At 47.6% G+C, this 16,617-nt stretch overlaps 1 protein-coding gene across 7 annotated transcripts in view; it reads right to left on the bottom strand.

Annotated features, from left to right (window-relative positions):
• LOC122571467 (protein vein) overlaps positions 1 to 16,617 on the bottom strand; it is a 198,657-nt gene that overhangs the window by 73,842 nt on the left and 108,198 nt on the right. For all 7 annotated transcript variants that reach the window (XR_006318061.1, XR_006318062.1, XR_006318060.1 and 4 more), the window contains one exon: positions 11,330 to 11,492. Coding sequence is in view for 4 of the 7 variants with exons in the window: in XM_043735235.1 (XP_043591170.1) it covers positions 11,330 to 11,492 (163 nt within the window). In the remaining 3 variants the exon portion in view is untranslated. The remainder of the gene's footprint in view (positions 1 to 11,329; positions 11,493 to 16,617) is intronic.

Here is a 16,617-nt window from a genome sequence, read left to right as displayed (position 1 = left end):
CACCGGCAATGGAAGAAACACCTTGCAGATGTCTCAGGTATCGGCCCCTTTCCAACGTCTCAACCTCCGTTCTTCCTTTTTGTTCCCTGGAAGGAAGAGGGCGGCGACTTAATCGTGTTTGGCTGTGGTCCAGGACACGACCAAAGTTACCAGAAGCTTGTCGGTCGGTCACAGTTATCCCCGAAAGTACGTTTGTTTCATCCGGTAGCGGAGATGCAGCGAGCGCGAGCAGCCCGCTCGTTTAGTCGTTAATTTCGTTCCTCCTGGCAGCAACGTCGGTGAGGGCGGTTCGTTCTTTTTCCTTTGCCAGTTCGCTCGACTCAGTGGCTGCGATATTTTTTTCTCTCTTTCCTTTCCGCCCACGATTTTCCGTTCTCCCACACGCGATTGTTCCGCGCTTTTTCAACCGCAGTAATCCTCTGGCAGTGACCGGCCAGACGCTAGCCAAAAGAGTCGCCCTTAAAGTACCTCCTGTGGGAGAAGAATTTTTTTAATGAATGGTACCGCGAATCCACCCGGCTTACCGGGAATTTCGAACTCGACCGGGCAAACTTCGTGGGAGCGCCTGCTGTTCCGTCGCTTCCGGGAAATTCCTTAAATCAACCTTTCGACCGTGTCAGGCTACCCTGTCCGCTACTGTCCGTACCACCTCTACTGTCCTCGTTATCCAACTTCAAAGCGGATCGACTACCTTCCGACCGAACCTTCACTAGAAATATTTTATACGCAGGAACCAGGGATTCGGGAAGCGAGAGGGAGAGTGAATTTTGCGATCGATCGCAACTGTGGATCGCGAAACACTTTCAAAGATCCGGAGCATCTGCTTCCAAGTTCCGGCAAGTTTGTCGGACCAACGAGAACTTCTTGACGACCGACTGTCCGTTAACGATGTAACAAGTTCCTGCAAATAGCTGTGCGTTGAAGAGGAATGGAGCGAAGAAAGAGAGAGAGAGAGAGAGAGAGAGAGAGAGGGAGCGAAGCCTCGAATTTATACGCGCAAATAATCCGAAATAACCCGGCAAGTCCGTTTCTCACGTTAATACTTAACGATCAAGATATATTAATCTCCGCCGCCCCGGCGAGCTTTCCGTGTTCATTACGTATTTCACTTCGCCTCCCTGCGGCACCCGCGCTCTTCAAGCATTAAATTAATAACTACCGCACCAGCATGATAGGATTTCGCAGATTTTGCCAGCTATTTCTGTCTACTGCTTACGTAGATAATGCCTCGAGTCTTCTTATCGCGGCACGCGCGCGTTGCCCTATTTTCCGATTTCCAAAAATGCCCCACGGGTCCCCGAACTGCCTCGCGGGTCCGTTCTCATTTCCAGACTGCTTGGTTCTACGCCGATTTCGTCGGAAATTCCCTTCTAGGTAACACTCTCCGTGTTAACTAGGCGCGAACATTTTCTTTCTACATTTTTGCGTCGAGCCTCGTTGCACTTGCGTACTAATCGATTCCAGTTTTTCACAAATTTTCGACAACTACCTGCTTGTCTCGTAACAACGTAAATTTTCTTCCCGAAATGAAACATCAAAGTAGAAGGAACTTTAACAACATTTGAGCACTGGATACTCGGCGATCCCTACGCGACGTTTCAGTAACTTTTTCCCCGAGAACGGGAAGGGTTTCGCCGAGAGAAAATTTCGTGCGTGTTCACAAAGAGACGGCTGCGGACACCGAGGGAAAGCCGAGATTCGCGAAATAATAGGCAGCGCGAGTTGCCGTTTGTTCGTCGCGCCTGTGCTACCTTTCGCGAGTATTTTTACTGCACTCACATTCTGGGCTCGTTTAAAAGTTACCTGTCACTTGTCGTGGGCAAAAGCTCGCAAGCAGAAAAGAGGAGGGACAAGGGAGGGAAAGTTCGCCGTTTTATTTCGCGCGTACGCGTAGAATTGACAGAATACGCGATTCATTTCTTTCTTGTATTCCCACCGACCGACCAGGGCGATGAGAACTTTTATCCGTAACGATACTCGTTTCGATACAAAGCTCGCTTGTCTCCATCGTTCATAGAGCTGAGTTTCGCGTCCTCGACGATCTCGCGGTCGAATCACCGTACGATTCGATCGAATTTATTTCTTATACGGGTCAAGTACCAATTTAGTAGGAGAATATCGCGCAGAGAAAGCCAATTCCTAAGAAGAAGGAAAGAAAACGATACGGAATAAGCGAGCAACGATAAAGACAAAAGAAACGTAATAGAAGACGAACGAAAGTTAAGTATGCAATGGACCAGACCAGCTTGACGCAGGGAAGCTAAACATCGTTTTCAAGTAGAATATCGTACAGCGAGCTTCTTAAGGTGCTACCATTCGCGCGAAAAGATCAATTTTGTCGGTGTAGGAGTCAGCGAAAGAGCGTATTCGGCAAAAGGGATCGACAACATTGAAGATTCGAGACTTTGTAAGACGATTGTCTAAAGACCATTGACGTCTTAGAGGAACTGGTTGCTGCGTTAAAATTGACAAGTGACGAAACGGTAGCGTCGTTGGTTTGTCCAACGAGATGATAGATGATCTTGCAAAGGAAACAAAAATCTGCAACACGGTTCTTCGAACTTCAAATGTATGCGATATCCAACGTTTTCATCAGAGATCTATAACCATAGCTACGATCGACGCAGGATGTCCCATTTTAAAATGGTAATCTGATCTGGAATTAAATTTTCCACAAGCGTTACGCTACCTGACATTCAGAGAAATAGCTTTCCGAACGATCGCGCGTTGAAGCGCACGAGGATGAACAGGTAACGTGCAGATATGTAGGTATATGCAGGTATATTAATTATTACAAATTATGCTCGTACACATGTTGTGTCAACGGCAACAGCATTAGCAGTAAGAATATAGCGATAATACCGCGCGTACGATGCTACCATTACCGCTCCAGTTAGCGCTGATATTAATAACCGTAACCGTGAATATTAACACCTCGAGTCGTGGATAACGATTATGCGACGTATAAGGGAAATGGTAAAGGGAGGGACAAAGTACCTATCCGTGGCAGTTCCCTTTGACGAATTACGGGAAGACTCGTTATTGACAGAATGTGACGAATTTCGAGCAATTTTCAACGCAACGTGCTCGAGAGACCTTTTTAATAGGATGTGCGGATGAATTTTCCACGGCCCGCGAGTTTCGGCTTAAAAGTAACCGTTGCCACGCGGCTCAGCGAATCGCGTTGTACGTTTGATCGCCCCCCGTTTTTTTTTTCACCCGCCTATCGCTCTCTAAACGTTTCGTCAACCGGTAAATGTAGAGCGTTTGTTTTATTGTTGATCGTAAAAAAAAAAAAAGAAAAGAAAGGAAATGTATACCGAATTCGACCGGGACAAACCGAAACTGGAAGCTTAACGAAAATAATCGTTCCGTCAGCTGGAGAAACAGGCAGGTGTTGGAACGTAAAACGGGAGAAGGTGGAAATTTATATACGAGGGAAGAGTTTGAATCGCGAGGAGATAAAGAGAGCGATCGATTATGCGACCGTGGCGAAACCCGGCGCTTGTCAGCCGTGAAAACAGACGCTGGTTTCGAAGCTGGCCCATGGCGTTGGCGGTATTTCAATGAAAATGCCGTGCAGTTCGAGAAGTCGGAGAATAAGCGACGGCGCACACCCGAATAACTCTGTCCATCCTTCGCGAGCTCGTCCGGCCTCTGGTAAATTATACACACGGGCCGGCCGTATTCGTATGCGTTTCTGGAATCGAGAACCGTAAAGCTGAGATACTGCTTGAAAAGCCGGCTCGAACGGCCGAGCTTTTAAGCCTGGGAAGCTCGCACGCCGTACCTCGCGCACCATTCTTTCGCCCGCTGTTCCGAATAAAAGCGGACGGCCGACGCGTCTGCGAGAAACGAAATCGCGCGCTGTAAAATTGATGCGCTCGATAACAAAGGGTCAACGAGACTGCAATTTCTTTTTCATTATTATAAAAGTCGGCAGTTTTAATAGCGGTCGGTAGCTGCAAGTTTTTCGTTCAGCTCGCAGACTTAATCGAAATTGAAAACCAACGACAGTACGGGATGGCCTCTGTTTCGACGGAGAGCTAGGCCGAACGAATCCTATTTTGCGTAAATCTGCATTCGACCTGACTGGCTGCTGATCCGGGCTAAACTCCGTGGCCAGAAAGTATATTTATCGACGGAAATGCGAGATAGTTTGCCCGCGTATGCAAATGCAGTTGTCGGTTGATTTTTTTATCGGCGACCGAGAACGAGATCGGAGGCTTTGAAACGAAAGCGAAACAACTTGACTCCAGACGGCCGGATAAACTTTATGACTGGCGCTCGCTTTCGAGGATCTCGCCGATGAAAAGTGTTCGTAACGAAGCGCGACGCGCATAAAGATCCCCGCGTCATCGTGATAATGGCTCCCGCGTGAACTCTAAATTGCTTGTTAAAAATCCTGTTGACTTTGCCGCTTTGTTTACCGGGGACTACGGCAGCCACTCGCCTTCGAGTCTGCAGCAGGCTTTGGATTCTTTTTCGACCGTCTCGCGATAAAATTTATCACTCTCGTGTCACTCTTACGGAATAACAGACTTCGGCGAAAATTTTTAACTCTTTTTGTTTCCGCCGACGCGACGTTTAGAACATTCGTTGAGAAAGACGTTGATTCCTCGCTGGACTAGAAAATTACAACGTAAGAAACGGAGGAATCAAAGGACTTCTTCCAGCTCGAGCGCCTTCCTTCACCGCTGTGATCAGAATCGGCAAGTAGAAGAGGCCCGTGCATGGTCAGACGTGCTTGATACGACCGTGTTTCGCGTCTGAACGCCAGAAATCTTTTTCGCAGCCTATCCATTCGAACAGAAGGATAACACTCTGTTTGAACCACCAAATCCTCCTAAATATTTCCTATCCGTTTCACTTTTCGATGCTCTATGAGATATTATACCGATCGTAGATGACAAGAACCCAGCCTGGCTAGCATTTCCATTTTCGTGTTTATTGGATCAGGAACGTTTGTGCATCGATGTCCCGTTTGTTTGCGCATAAATATTGATGCCGCGAGCCTCGCGAAGAGGAACCAAGCTTCGACTACGAATACAGTTCACGTCACGATCAGTCTGGACGGAGGACTACAAAGAGAAATCGAGAAGCGTATTTCGTAAAGCGTGTGTCACTTGCCGAGGTTTAGGCATTAAAACCAGGTATCGTTTGAAGCGTTCGGATAGGTTTACAGTTCGTTTACAGAGTGGAACGTAAGTGGTCGAAAGTGACCGCGACGTTTCTATTGAACGGAAATTTCGGCCCTTCGTAGTTAACGTCGACACGAGCTTTCACGTAACAGATTTTTTTTTTCAACACGGTCACCAGAAACACGTTCGGCATCTAATCGATAGAGCCAAAGAACAAAAAGCCGCGGGGCGTATCGCTTCTAACGGACTAACAAAAGAATAATCGATAGGTCGTGAAAATAATTAGTATGAGGCCGGAAAGTGCCACGTCGTTCCTGGCCCATTATTCATTCGAATGTATATAAATTCACGCGAATTAGAACATAGTACAATCTCTCTGCTTCATAAAGCTTTGTAGTTTCGCGCGAGAGACGCTCTTGTTTCGATACATTTTTATCGGATTTAAATATCAACAAAATTCGTTACGCTGGAAAAATCTCGGTCCTTGGATACCATGCAACGTGTAAGCGCAACTTTGATTTCCATTGTCGACCGCGAACGAGTCATCGTGCAGCAGAAAGTGTCAGAGGCTGGTTATTTCGTCCTTCGAAAAGCGAAAATCACGAGCAATGTCGCGCAAATTACTCGAATTCCCTTCCAGTAATTTCGTATTCAATCAGCACGCGAAAAAGGGCTCTCGTGTCTAGCCGAAGGGATTCATGGGGTGCGGTTTCCGCTGATTTATTAATTTTCATTAGCGATGAGTTCACAAGGCGAAGGTGAAACAGCGTAACACACAGGTAGAGGGAAAGAGGGAGAGAGAAAGAGAGGGAGTCTGAGAGAGAGAGAGAGAGAGAGAGAAGAGGCAGCTTCCGCTCAGCAATAACGCGGTCTGTTTGCAGAGTCCCCGAGAGGATCCGGTTGTTACTCGTTAACCTATTAACATTTTATTGGTGGCAATCTTTCCTGCTCGGGTAGCACGTACAAGCGCAGAGAGACGAGTACGAACGGTTTCGGTGTAACGAGCAACGAACGCCACTTGCCGTTTGCACTGGGTTAAGACCTTCCGGGGGTGGTTCCGTTTCGGAGGTAAGAGGCACGTTCAATGGTCGTCGGAGAGATTTGTGAGTGGAAAACGGTAGAAACTCGAGCGTGCATTCGTACGCCCCTCGAACGAAACGCAGTTCCGTTACACAACGATTTACTCGCGACTACGATCTTTGGGCGGTGTCCGTTTTTACAGCGAGCAAATTATACCGCATAAATTTCCTCTCGTGCTTCTTCTATTGGATCATTCCACGAGTTGTGTGCTTCTTCTAACAATTAAGTTTAAGACGATACGAGCCTTGTTATCATCGGATTTCTATGAAGTTGGAGATAAAACTTACTAAAAAAGAAAGACATGAAATGACAAAGATAGTAGGAACATTCGTTATTGATCGATCTTTTTTATTTTCAGCTGGTGTACGTAAAACCGATGGTCGCATTAGTTATGGGATGACTTAATACCGGCGTTGCTTCGTTACTGGATTATATCCAGAACGAATTACGCTTTGCTTCACCGGATAATCACGCGGTTCGATTTAAGTGCTGCAAAGTTCCGAAAATTGGCTGCAGTGATAAATAACGAAATCGAATATTAAATAATGGAATCGAATAGTCATAAATGGATTTATAGGACATGGAATCACGCTACTCTGAATGGTCACGAAAACGGCACGGTCGTCGGTTCGATAAGTCGAGACGAGTCGTAAAGCTAGCGGTCATGGACTTGTCTCGCGGTCTAATATCGTTTATGTCTCGCCTTTATGATCAACTTGTCGCGCTTTTGCGATTACCCTAGCATAATATTCGAATGTTCTCAACATCGTCGTTGAAATTTCGACGATATTCAGCGATAGATAACGGCTCGTTTCCCCTGAAAACTATCTTCGTTTCCACGTTCTTTCGAATTCTCGTGTCGCTTCCGCAGTCTGGTCCCGAGCAACGCAACGGGGAAAATTACGAGATATATCTTTCTATTAAATTTTCTCTCATGGACGAGACGCAGGAACGGCGGTTTGATCGGACGTAGTTCAAAGCTGGCCGACGCTCCAAGGTAGACGTTCGGAAAACGTAGAGTTGAAATACGTTTTGTATACCTGCAATCACCTAATAGCTTGCCGCGTCGGATAACGCTCGCTAGCCTAGTGTCCACCGGATCGATGGAAATTCGATAGCAATACAGCAGCGATGAGTAAATGAAAGGCCTTCGTTTGAAAACGGGATACCTAAGGTTCGAAATCCTCCTGATTTGCTTCGCGATCGTTCCCATTGCGATATAATTAAATGGCAAAGAGAGTTACGTGCTTCAAAAAACACGGCACTGAAGGGAATACGGAAGAGCCGGCAAGAGAAAGGAAGAGAAGATTCACGGGATTAACGTGTTTGCGAAATGCAGGGTGCGCGACTCCGATTCTTTGAGCGGCACGAAGCGCAAGGCGTAAGGCGCGAAGCGCACGGCTCGTAATTATAACATTTACCCATTTAATTTACGGGCGAGGGGGCGCAAAGAACGTCGCGCGGAAGCACTCTCGATAAGGGCTCTTACGCGACGGTGCACTTTTGTCAGCCGGCTCACCCCTCCGGTACTTACGGATGACAAATTAGCGAGATAACTACTGCCGGCCGGATAATAAACGCCCAGGAACACGGTTGTACGTAACGACAACGTACGAACGTGATAATTTCGGAATAATTGCCAGCTGCAACCGTCGGCATTGATCAAACTTCAACGAGAAGCACGCGTATTCGTCTTGCCTTGATTAATTGTTAATATTAATTCACCGGTGCCTGGATATCGGACTCGGTTTTCCGCCAGTCGTTCGTCATATCGACGCCGAACGCCCGGTTAAATTAATTTCGATGTCGAGATTCTCGCGGTGAATATTAATCAGCGTCTCGCAGGCACGCGCCACTGTCCTTTCTTTCCACTCGGTAGTCGCTTAACGCGAAATTAAGCAAAGACACGGCAGAGGTTTTCGTTCGCTTTCAAGGAAATTAGAAAATCGTCAGCGGACTGTCAAATAAACTCTGTTTTCCTCTAATAGAAATTCTGTACAACCGATTACTCGAAAGGACTGAATTCTTTCGAGAATGTCTCGTTCCCTTTGCTTTCTGAAAGCAACGTTCGGTGGTCTCGCGCGGTACGCGAGTTCAGGCATCGCTGCTTCCACGAATCTTGTTTATTGCTTAATTCGATTGACGCGTAATTTTGAGCCGCGTCCTGGGCTTTCAAGTTAATTGAATGCTGGTGGAAAATTAATGTCGCGAGGCAACGTCGGGACTCCTTTCAACGCTCGCCCTCTGTTTTCTCTTTGCCGCTTTTTTGCCCTCTCCTTTTGTGCGATAGGAATCCATCGGCGCCCCGGCTGAAATTTCTTGCCCTTAGCAAAGAGGCGCGATCGGCAACAACGTGGCTACGTACGAAAGGAAAAACAGATTCCATTACGAACGATATCAAAATTTCTCGCTGGTCAAAGCGAACTTTCGTTTCGCGCAATATCGATATCCTCCTCTGCTTGCATCTGGCTGCGCGATAACTTCGATACGGTGACATTCTGTCTATCGAAACTCTGTTGATCGTATTAAGAGACGGTGTGGCGATCTTACGCTCGTGAATCTTCCACGTACACGCGACCAACCCCGAGCACGTTCGATTTTACGACGAGGACCCGTGCTTCCAGCGGAATGAACGGGCTTCGGCCGGTCCACGTCGTAGACAGTAATTGAAAATTACGACAGAGCGTACGCCAGTCCCGTCCATGACAAACCCGGTGAAGGATCGTCGTAAGATCTCTCTTTTATGGCGTTTCTCACTGGCCACAAGTTTGCGATCGAAGCTGTCCCCGGACGACAAATTTCTTTCTTTATCAATATATAATTATATATATATATATATATCAGCTTATCCTCGACATATCAAACGGTCTGAAAATATAGAAAATAACGTATACCATAAATGATGTACGAAACATTTTCATCTCGCCTCCTTCGTAGCTGTTTCTCCGTTTCGATGCGACTGTTCGAGAAATTAGAGCTTCGAGCGATGGCTGGAACTTTAGCGACAGGCAGTTGATTAATCCGCGAGAGGTAATAAAACTCAATATCGATGGGCGACGTAAAACGGTATAGAATGTCGGCCGCTAATAATTCCAGCGAGGAGAATGAGTTTTCCTCGCGAGTCATAAATCAACGATACGCGAGTACAGCTGTCTTGACCAACGCAACGTAAACGAGCGGCGATCCAATAGAGAACATTCTTTCACGCGTGGTCTGTCGATTAATTAATTACTAGTAGCTCGTAAAAAATTCTGCAACAAAAATTTCGCCCCTGCAGTATACCACGTAATCTTTGAGCGACGTGCTTTCCAGCTATTTTTTTTTTCCGTCACGCATCGCGCTTCGTCGAACCCTTTCATCATACGCAAAATATGAAAAATCCATTTCTTCGGTCTCTAATTATTTACGAGTGTTCATTAAAATTTCTATAAAAACGGTGGCGGGCGTGTCGTCGCGGAGCAATCGCGGCAAGTGCCACTTTCCTATCGATTCGCTGGCATTCTGGCGTTCCAGGTAAAGCGTCCCCACCGACTAATTACAAACGGCCATTAAACTCACCCTGCGAATCCTCTCGTCGCGTTTTCGAGAGCGAAAGCAAAAATATGTCGCGATTCACTTTCTTCTCGCCTGGAACGTTGTTGAAAAGCAGAGCCTTCTCCGACAGCTTTCGAAGCAACTCGCAAGAAAACAGTTTACAATATCGCACAGTTGCGAGAGATAGTGGCAGAAAGGAGAGACGCGTTGCTTAAGCGTTATTACGAGGAAAGGACGGGAAAAATGAAGAGCGACGCAAGCGGCTCGGTAGAAAAGTTTGAAACCGTAGACTTTGACGGGCAAAGGAAAAAGAAGCTGACGGTTTCCATTACAATATGCTCGCGTCGGACCGGCAAGAAGCTGCACGCACACGCGGCCAGCTCGACTGCCACACGAATACATCATCTTTAAAGAGTAACAGCGGCAGAAGCAGCACCAGCATCAGCGAAACGAGAGTCTTGCCAACAGTTGAGTCATCAGAGAAGAGGGCCGGCCGGCTCACTCGCTATAATCGTTCCTCCGTGGATAGTAAATCCGGCCGAAAGGCCGTCTGAAATTATTACGGTTCCCAGGGCCGTGGTAACCGCTCGCGGAGCCACACGGCCACGCGAGAGATTTACAAACCGCCAATCGCTTTAACAAGCTCGGCACGTGTTCGCCGCACGAAACTCGCGTTATCGGCCTCCGAACGGCGACACCACCCTCGCCGTTTCTTCCCTCGATCTTTCGTCGCGATTACGCGGATTGCTCACAAGCGAGAAAGAAACAGAAGAAAATAGAACACGAGAAGGTGGAGATCGCTGGTCGAAGATCGCGGCTTCTTGTGGACAAGGCGAATAAATATTTTGGAGGCGGTTCAAACGAAACGATTAAGAGGCCTTTTTTATTTCCCAGCCGCGGATTCTAGAGGAAACCGAGCCACGACGGTAGTAATAAAAGAAATCGAGCGTAATAATGGCGATTATGTCGTTACGATCGATTGCTCGGAGGCACGCGACTACGACGGAGGCGGGCAGAAATCGATGTCACACGCGAGTAGTATTCTTGGCAACGATATTAGAAGCTGTACGAACGTTGAATCGAGAGGATGGTGGGGGACGATGAAAAACGACGAGAAAACGAGCGGCGGAAGTTCGCGAGTCGTTGTTGGAAATCGGTGCCAAACACGAAACGATTTCGTTAATCGCGAATTAGTCGGAGAACAGGCGAGTTTGTCGTACGTTATCCCGGTTATAAACGTTCGGCGAAAATCTGAAAGTTTCGCGGTGTTTCGTAACCGTTTGCTTCGTGTTGAGAAGCAAAAGTTGTCTCGCGAGTGGGAGCGTGCGCTCGCTACGAGCGAATAGTTTCGCGCGGGCCGCGACGAGCCGTTACCCCGACGATTTTTCCGACGCACGCGAAACGCTCGCGCATTATACTCGGTGCTTTCTTTTTTTCAGAACGGCTCTATTGAATTCCTTTTACCGCAACCTGTACGTTTTCCCTCGTAAATAGCCGGAAGCGCAGACGCGATGTTTCCCCGAGCTGTTTCGCGAATATTTTTCGCTGGAAACCAAAGTGGAAAGCAGACTCACCGTTTGTGTTGAATCCTGAGGCCTCTTCGAGGGTGCAGCGGTATACCGTCTTTCAGCCAGTGCACCCTTGGGGGCGGAGAACCCCTCGTTCGGCATACGAGCTTCACTCTCTCCCGTAACCTCGCTATCGAGTCCCTGAGCTCGGACAACGTAACCTCCCTCACTGCAATCAGACATATTACGCTCGTTAAAGTCGTGTAATTACATCGTCGATTCGTTGAATCGATGAATCGATTCGGATCTCTGATACCTCTATGTGATATTCGTCGAAGTCATGTGGACGATCGCGAATGAAACGGAAGCTGGACACGAAATGGAATATCCGAAAGACGATTAGGGAGAAAGTTACGAACGACGTAGCTTCGTCCGTGGGAAATTCTGACGCGTAATGAATTTCGCGACGGGTAAATCTGCGCCGTTGAAAGAGAATTCTTAAAGCGGCCACTTTCGAACTTTTCGTCCAACTACGTGTCTCGAAGTTCTGACGAAACTTCCGACGAAATCCTACCGGAGTTTTAATAAACTTTTCGAGAGCCGTACTTCTCGCCACCGGGAGAAACGGCTCCACGAAGCAATATGTGTTCCAAATTGCGCGATCTTTGACGGGGAAACTATTCGCACGTACCGGTGATAATTTCTTATCATTGAAATTTCCTTCTAAAACTATCAAAAGAATGTACCTAGCAGTGGAAGGGTTGGAAAGGATGTATTCATGGAATTTTTCGTTTCCCTGCGGTGAACGTGGAACTGAGAGCATCCGGCTTGCCCCGGCGCGGCCCGAGTTCGTAAGAAAAGGCAGAATCGTTAGAGGCAGGAAGAAAAGGGCATTCTTTACAGGGAAGTAGCGTAGTTCGCTTTAAAGAATCGTCTAGAGTAGGTTCCTTTTCGGCACGGAATACCCGGAACTATTGATTTCAAGTCAAAGCGTTGTATTTCCCGGGGGCTATTGAAAATCAACGTTCAAGATTATCGAGTAACAGGGACTTTGAAAGCTGATCCACTTCTAAAACGGCCGACGAAGAACAACGACACTACGAACTCCGATTGTTTGCCGCATCGCACGCGCTATGTGTAACGTTTCACGAATGCACGGAGAAAGCACGGAATACTCTTTCGTCGAGCGATCTTACATTTGACGAGATGCAACGCGTCGCAGCAGGATACGAACTCGTTTGTTCGACGACCTCGCGAACAGACACCTTCGAATCTATCGTCCATTGAACGCGAACCGTGCAACGGGAGGACTCATTGTATTTAATCGGATGAATCTCATTTGCGCGATGCATAATACACCTCCATTACGACCGAGTCGTTGCTCCCCCCATTCAGGTGGAGCCGCGGCGAGATCAAGCGGCTGAATAATAAAAACGGCCGAGACTCTCCACAAGGAGAGAGCTTTCGGCGTGTTTGGTAGGCCGTCGTGAAGAAATCCTTTGCGCCGGCCCCGCATTATTTCCCGATGAAAATGTCGGACTTCTCGGTCGAACGCAACGAACACGTTCAATGAAAACGCCCGTTCCATTATGCCGCGGACCAGGGAGAATAATAATAACGGGGCGGCTGCCAGTTCTTTGCCTTCGTATACCCTGTAACGACTCGTGCACACGCTTGCCTCTCGTTACCGAGGATTCTCTAATAACCGTGCAACGAGAAAAAGCGTCCTCGTGCTCCACGGTTCGCCGGACGGTGCATTCGAAGGCTTTCGTTTCACTCGAGGAGTTGGATTTCTGTTACCCCGATAGCTGCTGCCATTCTAAATTGGGTCCGAATCAAAACCGTTGGGAAAGTGGGTCGGTGGTGATTCTAATTTTAGATCCGCCAACCTTTCCTTACGAGCTCGTCCATTGTATCGTAGAACGAGTATAACGGATAAAAATGGATCACGGCTCGCTTTACTCGTGTCCTTTTCTTACCGATTCTTTGTCATCCCATCGTGCTACTTCGATAGTTCTCGTGTACTTTTCATTACGTATGGTAATGTCCTCGTGCCGTCAGTCACGACAAGCTATCAGCCAAGAATTCAGGACAATCTACGTTAGAAACGCGGTATCATCGAAATAATCAAGGGCCCGATACGCGATCTTAATCGCGTTTCCAGTCTCGAACGAATTTGCAAAAATTATTGCGCGTCTCGCGAGAGATTGATCACAGCTTCGTGGTTTAATAGCGAAATCGACGATATTTGCAATCGTGTAGAACCGAGCCCAGCAATCTCACCAGCAGTTTCTTTCGCTAGGGTTTCGTTATTTTTCAAGTCCGTTTCTCGTTGCCGCGGCGCCTGGTATTTTGACTAGCGTGCTCGGCGTAATTACAGCATTCCCTCGGGAGCCGAAACGCGACGCTCGAATTATCCACGACGTTCCACGTCGCGGCAAGAACGCCTTCGGACATTTAATACGTTTCCATCAATGTCGTCGTCGCTGGGCGACGCTGTTACTCGAAACTTACCGTGCCACCTCCGTATTCGCCGCGTACGATCCTTCGGAATAGCGTCGCGTACGAATCTACCTCGTTCTACGAGCTTACGTATCTCACGGACGAAACATCGGGCTTTGGTTAACGCTATATCGCACGCCATGCAATCTCGTCATTTCCGTTCCAGAATCCACGCCCGAGATTGATCCGCCTTGATTTTTAAACGATTAAAACGAACCTTTCGTTAATTAATATTACATTCCTCGAATTAACAGTTGTTATTCCTGGCTGACCCGATCAGTAAAAAGGTGGATTCGTTCGATAGATAAAGAGTTCCTAATAAGCGCAAGTCACTCACGAGTGTAAAAAGCTTGTAGCAGGTTAAGAAAGATTTTCAGTAGTACGAGTCAACGTATTGACGCGCGGTAAGGTTCTTAAGAAGATCTATGGAAGAAGAGATTGGAGACCGTCGTTCTTATTATATCGGAGACATTTATTCACAGCGACAGGTAGATTGTTTCAGGTTGATTGACGTCCAGATTTCGGTTCTAACAGACAGTACAGTGGAATAGGTCAGCGTATGGACGAGCGCCAATGGTATGGTTTCTTGAAGTCGATTATCGACTGATTCGTAAATACATTATCAAACGGAGGCGAATTTAGTTTTCGTTTTTATTCTCGTATTATAGCGACCCGTGCCTCTTTGTCTATAGATCGGAGCAGACTGCAGGAAACTCAGCTGTCGCAACATTTTTACGACTGTCTTGCATCGTGACCCGGTTAATAATTTCTTGTCGTCTTGGAACAGGTGTTAAAGATACGAAAGAAGCGACCTAGAACTCATTAATTATGACGTCTGCAATTTCCCGGCGATCTGGTCGCGTCTCTGGTACTTCGCAGTTCGAAAAAAAGTGGTCGGTGAAACGAACGTTTAAGCTAAACGACTTAAGTCTTGATCCGTTCACGAACGTCGTCAAATATTTGCATCTCCGAGTGTATACAAAAATTTACTGCAACTCTATTAGCGTCACGCTGCCTAGTTTCCAGAAGAACGAAGTAAAAGCTGTTTTCTTGACCGAACGTTTCCCCATTTCGACGTTTTATTTCCGAGCCGTGGATTATTTGAAAAAACGGAACTATCTCGTAGTCGTTGGTCGGATTAAGTCACGGAGATATTAATTCGAGCCAATAGCTAAAGTGCTTTTGCGCGTTGAACCGAAAGAGGTAGAAAGGCAGCTAGCCCGAATCGGACAATGCCTGAAATTCACTTGGAGGTAAGAGGATTTCGTGTCTGATTTTTGGCACCACCAGCTGCCCGGTCCATGCGTTATTAACCAGTTACGTCTGTGCGCGTACGTTCGAGGAGAAACGTGGTGGCATTGGTGCGAATAGGAACGAAGAAAAACCGAATAGAGTGGGTAGACAGATAGAGAATGGGAGGGGGAAAGGAGTGGGGCGCGAAGAGACGTAAAACGAACAAGAGAAGAGACGAAGCCTGGGATGGAAAGAGGCGAAAGGTGGATATTCACGGTATTCCCATGTTGCCGGAGGCCGCCGCGTGCGGCCCTCACTGCGAAACGTCATTTAACGATTAGCCGTGCGAACTGACTGCGAAATTCAAATTTAAATGGCACTCGCGGGATCGGCCTCGATCGAGTTCTCCAGGCACCTGAATTTATGCTGGAATTGCAGCGCAATTGTCGTGGTAACGGGCTGTGCGAGCTGTCGATGACGAGGCTGAACGCCGCCACGAAGAGCGAAGGGAGAAGAAAAATTGTTCTGAAAGAGGGCCGGACCTTTCATCGAAATACTTTGTCAGCGTGGTGCTTCCACGAAAACGCGGAAAAACTCGTTTTAGCCGTGGCGATTCGTTTCTCCTTTCAGCCCTTTCGCTTCTCTTCCATGAATCGTGAATTAAAAATGTTGGAACGCCTGGAGGCGCCTGACGGTACCACGGAAATAAGATTCAAGGCAATGTAACCGTCTTTGATCGGACCACGGTTTCATATCGAATAATATCGAATGTGTTCGAGTTCGACGAAGTCTTCCGGGCTGGAGAACCGAGCGAATCGGAAAAGAGAAAGACGATGTTGAAAAAAGTCACTAATATTAACATCGGGTCTATTGAATGTTTCCAGTTGATAGAGAATCGTTCGCGAATCGTACTTCGTCTCACTCGACGATATTCGTTTATGTTCTAGAATGTACCTTCCGATTCATTTACCTCTAATTCGTCCATCATCTTCGAAACGAAAGAAATACGCCAGGCAGACTTGGTGGGAGAAGCGACACGACGAAAGTTGGACGCTTCCAACGTCCAAAAATTCCAAAGTAGCGCAACGTCATTGAACGCGAGGCGTCGACTAAGCGTTTTCAGTCCTTTGCAAAGAATCCATCGGATCGTCTTTTTCACTCAATCCTCTTCCGATCTTCCGTCTTTGCCGCGCTAAAAGTTTTCGTCGCAAAAAGCTCGGTAGCCGACACTGTGCGACGAATAATGCGTGGTCCCGTTTCGCGACAACCATGCTCGGTCGTTCGATCCGTCGTCGTTGTAGATCGATCGAATCCGTGGAAGAACGGAAGGAAAACGGAGACGCGGAAAAGAGAAAAGCAACGCGGGGTCTGTCAGGCGGCGTGTCACGGGCCGCTACGAGGGATGAAACATGCTGAGCGACCAGCAAAGAGAGCGGCAAGGTTGATTAATGAACGCGTCGCCGAAAGAGCAAAATAACAAATAGCGCGTTGCCACGTTGCCCTCGAGCTGACGCGATGGCGACCGTTCGACCTGGTCTGCAACGGGGGTTGCGGCAACCGGCCACGCCGCTTGCTTGATTCATAGTTCCCGCGGTGCACCGACGGCTTGTGACGAGGCG

Source organism: Bombus pyrosoma, linkage group LG10 (assembly GCF_014825855.1).
Source record: "Bombus pyrosoma isolate SC7728 linkage group LG10, ASM1482585v1, whole genome shotgun sequence".
NCBI lineage: Eukaryota > Metazoa > Arthropoda > Insecta > Hymenoptera > Apidae > Bombus > Bombus pyrosoma.
This window is presented reverse-complemented; position numbering and strand designations above follow the sequence as displayed.